The sequence below is a fragment of the Phocoena sinus genome, chromosome 10 (assembly GCF_008692025.1).
Source record: "Phocoena sinus isolate mPhoSin1 chromosome 10, mPhoSin1.pri, whole genome shotgun sequence".
NCBI lineage: Eukaryota > Metazoa > Chordata > Mammalia > Artiodactyla > Phocoenidae > Phocoena > Phocoena sinus.
This window is the reverse complement of record NC_045772.1, coordinates 78667735-78684220: the sequence shown is the minus strand read 5'-3', so window position 1 is coordinate 78684220 and position 16486 is coordinate 78667735. Positions and strand designations below refer to the sequence as shown.

Here is a 16486-nt window from a genome sequence, read left to right as displayed (position 1 = left end):
AACCTCATTTAAAATTACTGATATCAATTTTTTGAGTGGCAATACAGGAGTTAGGAAGTAGGGTGGTTCAGAGTGGCAGTAACAAAAGTTACTTTTTCTTTAGAAAATTTTATTTTAAAAGTGTGTATCAAAAGGCATAAACATATTTTGTTCATGTAAACTAAAAATAATTTGGTAATCAAAACTGACCTAAGAGCTTCCCTTTTTTCTCCTCCACCTATTCAGTTACTTCTAATCCTCCTCCATCACCTTTAGTCTTCACTTTGCAATTTTGTTTAAAGAGGGTTCATAACTGTCAATGGTAAACAAAGCAACTCCAGAATGCATGGGTAAACATAAGTACCACAATGCCAACAGAGCAGTCAGCAAGGCAGAGTAGCTGGGAGTTCCATGCTTTGTTTTCTAAAGCTTCTTTAGGGCTAGTTCTGATCATGACCTGTTATCACCCACCCCTGTAATGTGATACCTGTCCCTGTAATGTGATGGTGTTTTCTAACAAATTAATTCTATTACACACAACTTGTGCTATGAAAACAATAAGAGAATGTCAGTATTTCATTAGGTCTGGGAAATGGAGGTGTGAAGGAAAGAGGAAGAACTAAATGCATATGAAATTTCTCCTTAGATAATGCTTCATTCTTGATTACAAGAGAAATATAGCTCAAACGTTTTTAAGAACTTAAATTTGGTAAAAGAAGAATACAAATAAGACATAGAATTTCCAAATCATTAGAAGAAAAGAAGAAAATTTCATCACTATAACAACTGTATAAAAGAGAAAAGGAAACTGTTAGGAAGCATTAACAAAAAATATAAAATAAGTATAAGATTATAGAGGCTTATCCAGAATGCTAACAAGGCTTTGGTTTAGATATAATTTGGTAATTATATTTATATAATTTGGTAATTAGATATAATTTTCTCTTCCCCCTAAATGTTTACAAAGAATATGGAATATTTCTGTTTATTTGTTTTGTTTTTGTTTTATTTTTTACTGAAGTATAGCTGATTTACAATGTTGTATACTACTTTTGAATTAAGAAAATATATTTTTAAAAAACTAGCTCAGACAAAATTAAAAGCAAATATCAAAACTGTCTTCAAGGGAACAATTCCTCAAAGCATACTATTTAAAAGAACATGTAAATCAAACTTACTGGTTCATAAACTAGACCATCTGCAGATGCAACCATTGTTTCTGCTAAATCCAATACATCTGCTCCAATATCTGCATAAAAAAGAATTAGAAGTTTTATATTCTATGCTGAGAGTCAAACTATATCCACTAACCACTAACATAAGAAAAAATAAATGGAAAAGGAAAAGAGATTTAAGATTGTTCTTAAATGAAATCTTTTAGAAATTAATTTCCTTAATTGGATAAAATGATTTCACACTTTAAAAAATTTTGTATGAACTACTGAATTCTTGGTCTCTACTTTTCAAGCAGTAATTTAAGACACAATTTAAGATGAAAAAGCATCCTCATTTTTGAGAACTATACTGATTCAAACATTATCTATCTAGCATATTAACATTTTTCCACTTCTACCAGTATAATTAAGTGAAGCCAGCAAAGAAAACAGAAAAGGGTAACATCACCATTAACTCAAAAGATTTGGATCTGTATTTTAATATGCAGAAGTAAAAGTAAAGGGTAGTAAATTGAAACTGTGAAACAGGATATGTTTCTGGAATGTGGGTGTAAAAACCAGTATGCCAAACAAGAAAGAAATAAAGGATGTACCTAAACTAGAACTTCGATTTATAAAAATTTCCTCCAATTTTCTTTCATTTTAATTATACTAATGTGAAAGTTAAATCTCTTTATAGAGAAGAAATTTAAAGAATACAAGCTGGGGAGAAAAACAATTTGTATTTTTAAATTAAGATATCATAAAGGAAAAATAAAGTTAAAACAACCAGTGGCTTTTACTTTTTACTAGCAACTGTTTAAACCATAATCTATATATGCAATCATCAGGTTAAACACGTACTTACACTGACACTTCATGGCAACAGTAATATCTATATTGATTCTCAATTTGCTAAAAGACAAAAGGAAACATTAGAACCTACCAATTGATCAACAAAACATGATGAATATAAATCAACTGATCTATGAAAAACTTGGACTTCATACAGAATAAAATATGTCAATTAGAACTTGGATAGCATTCATATGGGCAAAACAAAGGCACTTTAAAAGTAAAAATTCTATTTTGTAATTATTCCAAAAGTCTTTCTGATTTCACAAGTTTTTAACACAGTATCCTTCATTTTAATGGCAATTCTACAATTAGTAAGCCCAAACAACTCAGAAAAAAGTATTAACCTCTGTTTACATAAACCTTACGTAGACTATGCCATTAAACAATACAAAACTTTCAAAATCAAAAGTTAGGAATTGAAAGCCTTTCTCTCCTTATTTACCAAATAAATACCAGACATCAGGCCTTGTACCTGATGTCCTACAAATACTATCCTCTTTATTCTTTACCATGGACCTATAAAGTAGATAGCTTCAGTTCTACAAATAAGCCAATGGTGTTTACAGCAGTTTAAATAAATGCCTGGCTTAAGACCACATAACTACTGAAGTGGCATATTGGAAACTAGTTCTGTGTGACTCAAGATAAATGTACCCAAATTACCAGAAAAAAAAAAAAAAACCTGATTCTTGAAGTTTTGCATGGCCTTTTAAAAAGGCTCAACCAATGCCTTATTTTCAAATATTTAGTTCAAATCAAATTAATTTTCAAATATCAGAATCAGTGCCATGAATAACAGAATGAGTACAATCAGGATCAGTCCTGTCCTGCGCTTCCTATCAAAACTTTTTTTCACTCTAATAATTTTCATCTGGTTTCAATAGGGAGTACAGATTTTTAGAACTTCACGGAGTCTTAAAGTAGTCTAGAGTTCAAATAGTGTTCTAAATAACCCTGGGGTTTAGGCTCAGATTTATAGGAAGAGGGTGAGGTCAAGCAGACAGGCTTCTGGGCATCCCCACTACACTTATGTGGTGAACTACATGACTTCATTTAGAAAGAATAAAAATTATTTCATTGGTGCTAAAAAAAAACCAAAATAAGAAAAACAACAAATTCCTTAAAAACTAATGGCATTAAAAATAACACTGATGTTATAGATCAAGAAACTGAGGCCCAAAAGAAGTCAGTTGTATGACTTGCCCAAGGTTACACAGCAACTATTACAAATGTTGACTGACTGAATTCTCACTGACCTGAAGAGGAAAGTACTATAATTAGTATCCCCATTTTACAGAAAACGAAACTGAAGCACACGCAAAAATAGATTTAGTAAGTTCCCTAAAGTCACATACCTAGTAAATGGCAGAGCTGGGATTGTAATTGAGAAGTAAATGTTTCCTGCTATCTAGTGCAATCTAAGTATTATAAACCTGTTATCTTCAATCAATTAAAAAATCCAAATAATACAAATAAAGTATATTTTGTCTCCTAATTAAGGTACTAATATTTTCAAAGGTTTAAAAGTGATGCTGTTTACCTTAAAATATAGTTTATACACAATTTACAACAATCAAGCTATAAGCATAAACAATGTAACCTTAGACAATTTATTTTCCAGTTCACACAGATCAGTAAGATATTTCAAAATCTAAAGAGTAAACAATTTCAAAACGTCAAACAATTTCCGTCATTTCAACATCTAAGGAAAAACATATTCTCCTAACCTTTTTAAACAAATGCATATTCAATCAGAGGACCTTTCTCTTAGAATTTAACCAGTATTCAAATTATTCTAAAATGTTTTACCTAATGCATACGATTAATGAGGATTTTTCAGTACTATTTCTTCAGAATTAAAATAAACCAAGTATAAAAGGTTAGACTTTTTTTTTAAATATGTTACCTTCAGAGCAATTTAAATCTAAAGGTATTTCAAAAAAAAGTTACCTAGAAAAATCCTTGTCTACTTCATATTCATACTTCATCCATGTATCTTGATATACTGAAAATTCCATTATAGTTAATAAAGCCATAGTGGTAAATGCTATTAGAGAAACTGAGAAACCAACAAAAAAGGAAAGAATTAAAACAATTTTTAAAAGGTAAACAGCAGAAAACCATTTTAAGTAAGATTAAAATTAGCAAAGAATACCCTAATATGATTGCCACGTGAATGAATACAATAAAAGGTTTTTCTTAAAATAGTCTATAAATTTTTTTCTAAAACAGCTCAAAAATGAAGATTTAATGAACACAAACATTTGCACTATTGAGAAAGCATTTTATTTCTTCAATACGAAGGACATTTCTCACTAAATAGATTTGTCAAAATTCTACAAATACATAAAACTTTTTACCTTGTTATATATAGCAGTGTCACAGATAAGATAAATGATGAAAGTAAGCATAAGTTTCACAACACAAATTTGAAAGTAGTCCCCTCATAATTAAAAATGCATCCATGCCTATAGTCCAATTAAAAAAAAAACTAGCTTAATTTCTTAGATCCTAAGAATCCACAACAATCTGTGTCAGAAACTCAAATAACATCTCCAAATCTCTAATAAAACTTCCTACTTTGAAAGCTCCTAAGTATTTCACTTCATTTATAAAAGTAAAATATCTAACAAAAAGAAAAAGCACTATCATATACTATGACAAACTGCACTTAAAATGGATTGTGCATCAAGAACTTGTACTATTTTCATTAACAAAAGTTAATCACAAGAGATTAGAAATAGCAAGCAATTTATTATACATTTTACTAAATGAAATGCCAATCTTATGGGAAGTATATTGTCTTATCAGCTCTTCATGGGGAAAGAAATAATAGTTAATACTGTTATAGTTGCATATTTTTCTGATATATTTCATTATTTATTTATTTAATAAATACTACTATCCGTACCAGGCACTGCTCTGAGCATTTTATAAATATTAATTTATTTAATTGCTACTGCAACTCTACCTGGCAAATACTGATATCATCCCCATTTCATGGAAGAAGAATCTAAAGCATAGACAGATTAACTTCCTCAAGATCAAGTATTTAGGAAGGGGCAGAGGTGGAATTTAAATCCAGACAGTCTGATTCCAAAGTCTAAGCTCTTAACTATTACCCTATGCTGCCTCTCTTCAGTAATGTGAAATTTAAGAATTTTTATTATAATGTCTAAATTGACTTATTCTTAACCAAAACAGACTGAGGCAGTTTCAACATCATTAAACAACTTCAATTCTATTTACATATAATAATCTTGTTAATATACGTATACATAACTCAAGAGCACCAAAGCAGTAAAACTGGATTAATTTGTTCAGTAATGTTTTAATAAACACTGCTAAATGCATAGACTACACTGGGTTGGATGTGAAAAAGAATATATATAAGAATAAAATTAAGGCAAATAGTGTGGCATGAGGACAGACCAACTATAAAGTTACTGCACAGTTCACTGATGAATTCTTCCTCATGGCTACATTTCTGTATGCTCTTGGTTGATAACTTAGAAGTTGCACTTACTGAAGGAGTTTTAATTTGAACTGATACTCACCTGTACCCCCACTGGCTGAAGTCTCTACATAGCTGTCAGGAACTTTCGGAAAGGCATCCAACTCTTTCACCAAACTTAAGGTTTTCTTCCGATTCAGTCGCCTCATCTTCAGGAAAACCTTCTTCTTCTTTCATATAGTCATGCTAAGGAATAAAAAATGAATAAATGAATCCTCCAAATAGATTAAAAGGTTTCTTTTATTTTTAGATAACTGACAAATGTCCTTGGAACAACGTAACATTCTTATTCCTCCTTGAGAAGAAAAAGCTTAACACTTATCCACACCTCTTTTTTCTCCTCTTCCACCCTGACAAAAAAGTACTAATGACAGGCAATTTACACACACAAACACATTAAATAGCCAAAAAAAGTGAAAATCAATTCAATTACATTTGTAATATTTGAATATAGAAATTAAAATAAAGTTTTTCTCCTATGAAATTAACAAAACATATAAAAATAATACATTCCCATTAATGGATGACAATGAAGTAAAGCAGATATGCTCATACACTGCTAACAAGAACATAAATATTCACCACTCTTATTCTAAGTAAATTCCTTTTTTAGGAATGTATCTGAAGGAAAATATCTGTGTTGTGCACAAAAATTTGATGAGGATATTTCTTGTATGGCTATTTTTAAATATTGAAGATAGAAACGAACTCCTCGTATCCAATATACAAATTACAGTGAATTAAAAGTTCTAAATCTATGTAAACACTGAAAATCTTATAAAAGAAAACATTTAATGATGTAAGAAAATACTCATAATACATTAAGCAAAGACCAGAAGGCCATATGCCAGTTTTATGGGAGACAGGGAAAAAGATATATGGGAAACAAACTGAAAGCCTATATACAAAATGTTATAAGTAGATCATGGGAGGATTTTGTCTTCTTTACAAAATTTTGTTTTTTCCAAATTATCTGCTTTTATAATAAAAATACTATTTAAAAATTGCTTGCTATTCTCTTTTTGATCAATATGCCAACTACATCTAAAATATGCTAGCCATAAAAATAACTGAAATCTCAAATATTTATATAATTTTTTTTTTTTTTTTTTGCGGTACGCGGGTCTCTCACTGTTGTGGCCTCTCCCATTGCGGAGCACAGGCTCCGGACGCGCAGGCTCAGCAGCCACTGCTCACGGGCCCAGCCGCTCTGCGGCATGTGGGATCTTCCCGGACCGGGGCAAGAACCCGTGTCCCAGCATCGGCAGACGAACTCTCAACCACTGCGCCACCAGGGAAGCCCTTTATATAGTTTTTTTTATACGACTGATTTATATAAATAATATTATAGTTGATACTACAAGCATTACCAGAAATCAAAGTTGTATTGATAAAATCAACACATAACAGAATAAGTTAAATGGTTGAAAAAGTCACTAAAAGAATGTCTCTAGAAGAAAGCAGAAAGACTTGTCTGAAATCTAAGTAGGATTAATACAGAAAGAACAGACCATAGAAAGAGTATTCATGGAGAAAAAAGGAGACTCAGGGAAGTAAAAACTGGCAGTAATCATGAACACTGTCCAAAAGAGAGCAGGACCTAACCAGAGGCACTACTAATCAGTCCATGAAGGAGCCACTGCCCTAAAATGAAGCTAAATGCATCCATGGGTTGATTTCATTTGCCATTATAAATACCCAACTAACTCCCCTTGCTGATTCCATGCTCAAAAGTGGCCTTCAGAATATAATTTTGCATTTCATGTATATGGTTTTCCTAAGGAAAAAAAAGAACATGTAGACAAGAGATGACAGTGTTTGATCCCCATGACAGTTATAAAACTGCTCTTCTCGGGCTTCCCTGGTGGGACAGTGGTTGGGAGTCCGCCTGCTGATGCGGGGGATGTGGGTTCGTGCCCCGGTCCGGGAGGATCCCGTGTGCCGCGAAGCGGCTGGGCCCGTGGGCCATGGCCGCTGGGCCTGCGCGTCCAGAGCCTGTGCTCCACGTTGGGAGAGGCCACAACAGTGAGAGGCCCGCATACTGCAAAAAAAAACAACAAAAAACTGCTCTTCTCATCTGTAAATTAAGCTTCTGAGTGTTTATTAAGCATAAGCCATGTTCCTCAAGTTTGTTCAACTCAGTAATCAAATTTATTTTCTGTACCTGCTTAGCAGTAACGGCACCAAGACTGACCCTTCTTCCATCTTTCAATTTATACTTATTCTTTCCTACAGGGGCTAAATAATAAATATGTTCAAGCCACTTATCTTTAAGACAAAACTCTCCACGTAAGCTCAAGTCCAACTCCAACTACTGTATAGATCTCCAGCTGCATACCTACAGCAAAACTTAAAGGTATGAGTTGTCCGTATTCATATACTGAGACTACTTCCTCGCCTCTCAACTAAATTTGCTCTCAGCAAGGTTATTAACAACTTGCTTAGTACCAAACCCAACGGACAATTTTTAGCCCTTAATCAATTTTGCTTCTGAGAAAATATATTTTCTCACTTATTCATCACTTCTTTTTCTCCTTGAAACAGTCTCTTACCCTGGCTTAGGTAATACTATACTCCTGATTTTTGTTTTACCTCTAAGATCTTCTTTGGCTTATTTTGCAGATTCTTCTTCCTCTCAGAGGGCACTAGGCCCTCCTCCCAACCTCCACACTTCCCCCAAGTGATCTCCCCATCCCTTCCATTTCTATCTACATGTTGATTCCTCTCAAATCTTTATTCCCAGTCCAAATCTTTCTGCAGACATGTATATCTTTTTGCCTTCTATTACATTTTCATTAGGGCATTCCAGAGACAATTCAGACAAAACAAGTCTAAAAATAAATACTTCACCCTACCAAACCTGTTTCTCCTCCTGTGTCCCTATATTCGTTAATGATGACACATGCACCCAAATGCACAAGCTAGAAACATAAGTTGCATCCTTAGACTTAAACTCTTCCTAAATTTCTCTCAAATCTGTCATTTCTTTTCCAGGCCCATTGAGAAGTTCCTTACTAGAAGCCTAGTCTCAGCTGCCATAATCTATCTCTGCATTGCTTCAATCTTCAATCTTTCAATTCACTCTCCACACTACAATCAATAATATTTTTAATACGTAAAACTGATCATATAAATTTTATTTTAAAATATTTTTATAGGTCCCCATTACATTTAAAGAGTTTGGACCCTATCCTAACATGGTTTACAAAGCACTCAAAACACAGGCCCTGCTTACCTCTCTTCAAAACCCAATCCCTCAAAGTCTTAGTTCCAACCATACTAAATCACTTTCTATTCCTTAAACATGCTATTCTCTCTACTATAAATATCCTTCCCCCACTCCCCCACCTCCACATTTGGCTAACTCCTATTTACTCTTCAAGTCTCAGTCTAAATATCTCTCTCAGGGGAAAAGAAAAACTTCTATGACCTCAAACATATGAGTTATAGCATGGCCTCCTAGAACACTGTGCCTTTATCACACTATTTACACTTGCTTGTTTAATTTTGTTTTCTCCATTGTAATTTTAGGGCAGGAACCATGTCTAACTTAATCTTTGTATCTCCAATGCACAGCAGGTTACTTGATAAATATTTATGGAAGGAAGGAAAGAAGGAAGGTGGGAAATTTCCCCAGAAAAACTCACGGTAGCACAGCTTTCCAATCAAAACAGTCATACTTAGATAAGTAAATATGTAAAAATATAAGATCTACAAGAATTTTTGTTTTGCTCACTACAGTATATCCCTAGCACCTACAACAGTGGTTGGCACATAGTAGGTATAGCATTGTTGAGCAAATGAATAAAACTGTGAATTTTACTTTCTAAATTTTCTATATTGTAATGAGCTCTATAAATGCTTTCTTGTAAATTACATGTAAGTATAAAGATATGGAAAGCAGCTAGTTTTACCAACCCTCTAACACTTCATATAACCTATCCAGCACTCCTCCCTTAATCATCTAACTAGTGTACTCACTTGGCTCTCTCCCAGCCTCTGGCTTCTTCCATTCCTAGTTTTCAGGATTCCATGGCCTGACCCTGAGGGCATGCATAGGGCACTCTCACTGCCTCTCCCCCATCCCCAGATAGAAAGGTGGACAACAGCAGGCTGTGCCTCACCTTCTGCTAAGACAGCTCTATTCTACAATGGAGGACCTTGTCACTCTGCTGCTGCTCCAGTCCCATTCCTGTTAGCTCAGCATTAACCGACATCCAAAAATTCGTTCCACCTCGAATACTTGCCAATCTACTCTATAGAGCCACTGTTCTGATATGAACAAGTCATCCAATAACTTCCAGTTTTTCTAAAAGCAATTCTTCTACCTGCTCTTTATGAAACATAACATTCTCCTGGTGGTAATTATCTTTGAATCATACTTCATTTCTGAGACTCACAGGTAAAGAAGTAGCATGTTTTAACATGATATCTCAAACATCTCTTCCCTTTTCAAGTCTATCTTCTAATAATAATAATAAACACACATACTACATTAGAATTATAGCTAACTTTCATATTATATGCTAGGTATTATTTGAAGCACTTTATATATTAAATTCATTTAATCCTCTAAAGGACTCTACAAAGTAAATACTATTTTTATTCACTTATAGATAAGGAAACTGAGGCACAGACAGTTAAGTATTTTCTTTTTTTTTTAAATATTTATTTATTTGGTTGCACCCGGTCTTAGTTGTGGCAGGCGGGTTCCTTAGTTGCGGCTCCTGTACTCCTTAGTTGCAGCACACGGGCTCCTTGGCATGCAAACTCTTAATTGCTGCATGCATGTGGGATCTAGCTCCCTGACCAGGGATTGAACCCGGGCCCCCTGCATTGGGAGTGCAGTCTTATCCACTGCGCCACCAGGGAAGTCCCCAGTCAAGTATTTTCAAGGCCCACACAGCAGGTGGTAGAAACTGGATTCACTGCCAAGCAGCTTGGCTCCAGAGTCCATACTCCAACCCACAGTGTACACTAACTCACTTCAGCACTTGATTCATCTTCCATTAACACCTGGATATATTTAGAACTTCCTTAATGACTTCAGCACCTGGATCATTCACTGCACTTCTTCCCCATTCCATCACCACCCTATGACACTCAGTCTCGGGCACTCATTCAAAATGATAATCCTTTTACCATGTAAGCCTAACAGATATTCTCCAGTGACTTCCATCTTAATTCTATACAAAGCCACACATGAACAAGGCCATGCTTTGGCTCCTCTTAACTTTTAAAACTGTCCCACCTCTAATATCCAAATCACCAATTTTCCTCTCTGAGCAGAAACAATTAACCTTCCAGCTCTTTAATTTCCTCACTAGGGAAGAATCTACTCCTCATTTTCCCTGTGTTCTCAATCCCTTGGATTCCTCCCAGTCATTCAGTTCCACTGCTCCCATTCCCACTCTATTTGCCTCTCCATCCAGCTCAGTCAGACATTTTCAAAAATGCATTTAGAAAGACCCTAGATCAGTGGTTTCCAGAACCACAGAACTGCCATTCTGTTACAAAAGTTTCTAGTCTGTACCTAAGTGAAAAAAAACAAGGACAATATAGGATTCTTTTTTTAAGTTAAATTTATTCAGTTTAAAAATCTGTCTTTTATTCTGAGATTATTTCCTTCGTTTTTTTTAATGTGTCAAATGTCCTTTCTTTTATGAAATGATAAAATTAGATAGAAAGTTTTTTGTTTGTTTTTGGATATCTTTCTTTAATAAAATTAAAAACTGCAATTCTAGGGCTTCCCTGGTGGCGCAGTGGTTGAGAGTCCGCCTGCCGATGCAGGGGACACGGGTTCATGCCCCAGTCCGGAAAGATCCCACATGCCGTGGAGCGGCTAGGCCCGTGAGCCATGGCCGCTGAGCCTGTGCATTCGCAGCCTGTGCGCACCAACGGGAGAGGCCACAACAGTGAGAGGCCCGTGTACCGCAAAAAAAAAAAAACAAAAAAAAAACTGCAATTCTATATCAGTCCTTAAGTCCAGCCCCTTTCCCTGATTTTTTCTATACATTTTTTTGTACTGGTTAACAAAATTTAGGAGCCATTATGCTAGATTCCTTTGCCCATTGGTTGGTGATGCTCTTCATACTTTGACAATCTCCAGTCCAGTATCATATCTTCAATTTCTCTCCTGAACTGTTGTGTATACTAAAAAATAAAACAAGCAAATTCCAGGAAGTCACTGATAACTGAGACTAAGACAATGCTTTGAAAAACTGCATAAGAAATAAGAAACCACCTTTCATGCTGGAACACAGAGACACATTATCAACACTCAATCTAAGAAATGTCAAACAGCTAGTATTTCATCATCTGTGTCCACGTGAATATAATGAAACTATCAGATGCTTTGCCAAAATTAAAATATAGAATTCATGACACTTTTATGGTCTGCTGAATTAAGTTTAATTACTTCTTCAAACAAAAATGGAGACATAATTTATCTTCTGCTACCCACACTTTATGAGCTAACTTCTATTTTTAATGTATATTTAACAATATGAGAAATATTTAATTGGTTAATACACATGGCCATTGTTGCGAGTTGAACTATGTCTCCCAAAAGGATACTTTTAGGTCCTCACCCCTGGTACCTGTGAATGGGTCTTATTTGGAAATATTTGGGTTTTTAAAGATGTTAAGAGACCATACTGCATTAAGGTGGCCCAAAATCCAATGACTGGTGCCCTTTTAACAAGGCCATGTGAGAATACACAGACACACAGGGGAGAATGCCATGTGAAGACAGGCAGAGATTAGAGTGATGTATCTACAAGCCAAGGAGCCAAGGATTGCCCAGATGCTAGAAGAGACAAGGAAGGTTTCTTTCCTAGAGCTGTCAGAGGGAGTATGGCCCTGCTGACACCTTGATTTCAGTCTGGTAGTCTCCCAAACTGTAAGAGAACAAATTTCTAGTTTTTAAAGCCATCCAGTTGGTAATTTGTTATGGCAGTCCTATGAAACTAACACAAGCCATTAATAACAATGAGAAAGGAGATGGAACAAATATTATCCAGTCTATCACTGAACTTCAGAAACGAAAAGCAAAACTATGACTTATATGTAATTTTAAACTACTTGACAATATTGCATTAGAATACAATAAATTTTATGAAAGATAACTTAGTTTCACTTTACAAACACTAGATATCAAAAAAGTACTCATTCTTTTTACTTTAAAACTTTTTACAAGAGTTAAATTTTGTTTTTAAAATTATTTACACTAACATAATTCAAACAAATCTAATAACTTCCAAGTGATTTTAAAAAAAAAAGGTTTACTTGGAAGCCAAGTAAGATGGTATAAATGTGGGTTTTTTGTGATCAAAAACACTTGGGGGACTTCTAGGCACTTATCAGCTATGTGATGAACTTGAAAAGATCCTCAACTTCTCAGAATTCTTTTATAATTTTGTTTTAAAAGGAGGGAGGGAGACATAATGGTTACCTCACAGTTTTTAATCAAGATAAAAATGAGTCATTTGATAAATATCTGTTTCTAATTCTCAAAAGAAATGCAAAGACTTGTAGGATATTTGAGGTTTATGTTAAAGTCTTTAGGAAGGTGGGAAAGTGAAGTTAGGTGATAATAACATGAATAGACTGAGGATCATACAAATTGATAGAATGAAAGTTAAAAGAAGAGACTATAGAGTGATGGCAACACAACAATTTGTAAGTACCTAGTAGCAAGATGAAGCAAAGACAAATATCCTCCTCCTCAAAGAATGGTTTGACTACAGTAACTACTCAATAAAAGCATACAAAATTGAATTAAATTAATTGAATTAAACAAGGAAAGTGTGAGGAAAAGGTCAGCGACACATGAAATTATATATATATATATATATATATATATTTTTTTTTTTTTTTTTTTTTTTGCTGTACGCGGGCCTCTCACTGTTGTGGCCTCTCCCGTTGCGGAGCACAGGCTCCGGACGCGCAGGCTCAGCAGCCATGGCTCACGGTCCCAGTCGCTCCACGGCATGTGGGATCTTCCCGGACCGGGGCACGAACCTGTGTCCCCTGCATTGGCAGGCAGACTCTCAACCACTGCGCCACCAGGGAAGCCCACATAAAATATATTGACAACAGAATAAAGTTCCCCAAAAGCAAGGAGAATGGGTTATCAAGGCACCTAGGGCAGAAATGACCTAGAACTGACCTAGACTTAAGTAAGACTGCATGGAGTAGTAGAAAGAGGAATCTGTACCTTAGTAATTAAGAGAGGATAACGGCTTAAGAAAGCAAGCAATTGGAAGATGGAATTTAAGGACATTTTAACCATATAGACTGAAGAGTTTAATCAATTTTGGAATCAAAGAAATTACTTATAAAAGCATCTTCTTCAGTCTATATTTTGACTAAGAACAAAGGCAACATTTTGTGAGTAGGTATAGAAGTTAGAAAACAAAAATTTAAAAATAACAAGAGCTAACATTTAATGAAAGTTAACTGTATGTCAGGCATTGTTCTAGGTGCTTTGTATGTTTTAGCTCACTTGATCATCACCACTCACTTTCTGAGTTGTATTATTATTATTCCCATTTTGCAGATAAGGAAACTAAGACAGAAAGAGGTTAATTTACCCATCATGACATTAAGAGGCAGAATCAGAATAAATATAGAAAAACTGTTGAATAGGATTTGGAGCATGCACAGACTGCCTAAAGAGTAACTTCTATTAAAAATGTTTCACTATTTCTTCCAATTAAATGACTAATCCTCAAAGAAATTTATTATTTTTTCTAATTATTTTTTGATGCTGTTGTTCCAAACTAGTACTGATTTCCTCTGAGACTTTCAAGCTTGATATATTTTTATGATTTGTACCCTCAAACAATTACAGCAGTCAGTTGTGACTGAAGTTCATCATCAAAAAGAAAGAAATTCCGCCCCACGTTCTCCCCCCAAAGAATACCATGAAATTTTTTTTCATGTTTTTCCTCTAAGAGAACTGGAATAATTGCATCAATTTGGAAATATCAATAAACAAATTAAGTAAACAAACATAAGTCCTGAATTCTTCAGTGAACAAGCCTAATTCATTTCTTTATAATGGCTGTACACTAGAGTTCAATGAAATACCTAAGTACAACTGCAAACAAATAAATAAATCCCGTTTTTAACTGTATCTTTATCTGTTTCTGTATCTTCATCTTTAACTGATTCTGAAAGCCAGTCTTGCATCATTTTAACCGGTATTTTGTAACTTTGTGTTGTCTCGAGGGCACTAAATCCTAAATATAAAAGTTACTGGAACGTGTTTTCTCAAACAATGACCTATTAATTCTATATACTACCAATACCCAAAGCTATTCTCTACCACGAGCTGACATGTTATCTAACAAGGGCTTCTTAACTCTTCAAGGGTTTCAGAAAAGTGGTGACACTCGGACCTGTCTCTCCTACAGCATCTCACCCTGCCCTGCCCCTTTCTCAATTTCCTAAGCGGCGTGCGAACCTCCCGAGGCGAGGCCAAGACCTCGTTCTTTCTTAGAGAGCACAACTTGCTGCGAAGAATTTGGTATCTGAAATGGGGATGGGAGCCAGACACCCGGGACGATCGGGACACTATCAGGCTGGTCTTCACAACGCGGGACCCTCCGCCCCTGCGGACTGGAGGAGCCACCGGGGCACGGGGCACTGTGAGAAGCAATGGGCCAGGGTCAGCAGCTATGGGGACGCAGCTAAACTCCTTCAAGTCGGAAGACAGCGGAGAGACATTGGACCAGGAAAAGGAGCTTCCAAGCGCAGCGCTGCCCAGGGTCCTGCCAGTAACGACCCCGGGGAAGGTAAGTAGACGGCTCCCCGAATCGGCCCGCTCTCCGGAAGAGAGGAACTAAGACAGGGAGCTAACGCTATGACGGGCTCTCACCCCTTTAACCACATTCGTGCCCTGAACAGCCCTGGAACAAACGAGAAAACAGCACCCGGCGAGGGTTCAGTATTTTACCTTGTGCTACGGTCCCAGCCGACCGCCATGTTTCACAGAAGCCCGGTCGCCCGGGCTCCCGTTTACCCGGAAATATCGCGAGAACAAAAGCGACTACCACCGTGGAAAACGTCAGCGGGGGGGGGGGGGCGGGGGGGCAGGGAAACGGTGTAGAGTTCTCGCGATATTCCTTTCGCTGACGAAGTGCTTTGTGAATCAAGAGGTGAGAGCCAAGTTAAAGGGGCTCGGCTAAGAAGAATGGAAGTTTAAACTTATTTCACTTGTGACCACGTGGCTAGCAAGGAATTAACTTCTCCAAGGAGAGCTTTGTTACCTACCAACGGATACTTAGAGACCACAGAAAGAATCTCAACTCCTCTAATAGTACTTCGTTAGGAATGAGATACTTGGGCGCAGGAATTAACATTTGCAGCCCTATCCGTATTACTCTTCCAAACTCTGCACCACGTTTTGTGCCCCTTTATTTTCTTCTGTCAAGAACGTTTAAACTTTCCTTTCCAGGCACAGGTAACGCTTTTAAATTATTTGTTAAATGTTTTTCTTGTCTTCTAGATGGTAAGCTCTGTAAGAAATCACATGTGTCTTCCTCATTCTTATATCACCAATACTTTTCTATGCACTCGAATATTTGTTGAGAAAGAAAATTAATACTTCATTCACCTTCTTTCCCTAACACTTCATATTATAAGAGGTAACAGAGGGGACTTTGGAAAAAAAGGGCTCAAGAGCAAGCCCATGTGTTACCAGATTTTCCAAACATTGAGATTTTTAATTTTATGATTTATTGACCAAAAATTCTAACAAAAGCGTAATAATGACTAATTCTTAAATGGTAAGCACTGCTTTTTCTTCCCCAGTAAGCAATATTTATATGCTTTACTTTCCTCATCTCGTTTAATCTTTTACAACTGTATACGATAATAACATTATTTACCCATTTAATAGATAAGGAAATTGAGTCAAGTGGCAGTTAAGTGACTTACCCAATGTCAGATAGCTGGGAGAGGCAGGGAAATCTTG

The 16486-nt window shown here is 35.8% G+C and overlaps 1 protein-coding gene across 2 annotated transcripts in view; it reads right to left on the bottom strand.

The window, feature by feature from the left end:
• The window catches only part of ERGIC2 (ERGIC and golgi 2), a 41716-nt gene extending 26157 nt beyond the window's left edge, over positions 1-15559 (bottom strand). The window contains exons 1-5 of one of the 2 annotated variants that reach the window (XM_032645348.1): positions 15467-15559; positions 5549-5691; positions 3942-3996; positions 2002-2048; positions 1158-1228 (exon numbers count right to left, since the gene is read on the bottom strand). In XM_032645348.1, the coding sequence (XP_032501239.1) occupies positions 1158-1228; positions 2002-2048; positions 3942-3996; positions 5549-5654 (279 nt within the window). In that variant the 5' untranslated portion in view covers positions 5655-5691; positions 15467-15559. Of the gene's footprint in view, positions 1-1157; positions 1229-2001; positions 2049-3941; positions 4051-5548; positions 5692-15466 lie in introns of both variants that reach the window. The other variant, XM_032645347.1, reaches the window with a different exon arrangement.
• Positions 15560-16486: the final 927 nt, after the last annotated feature.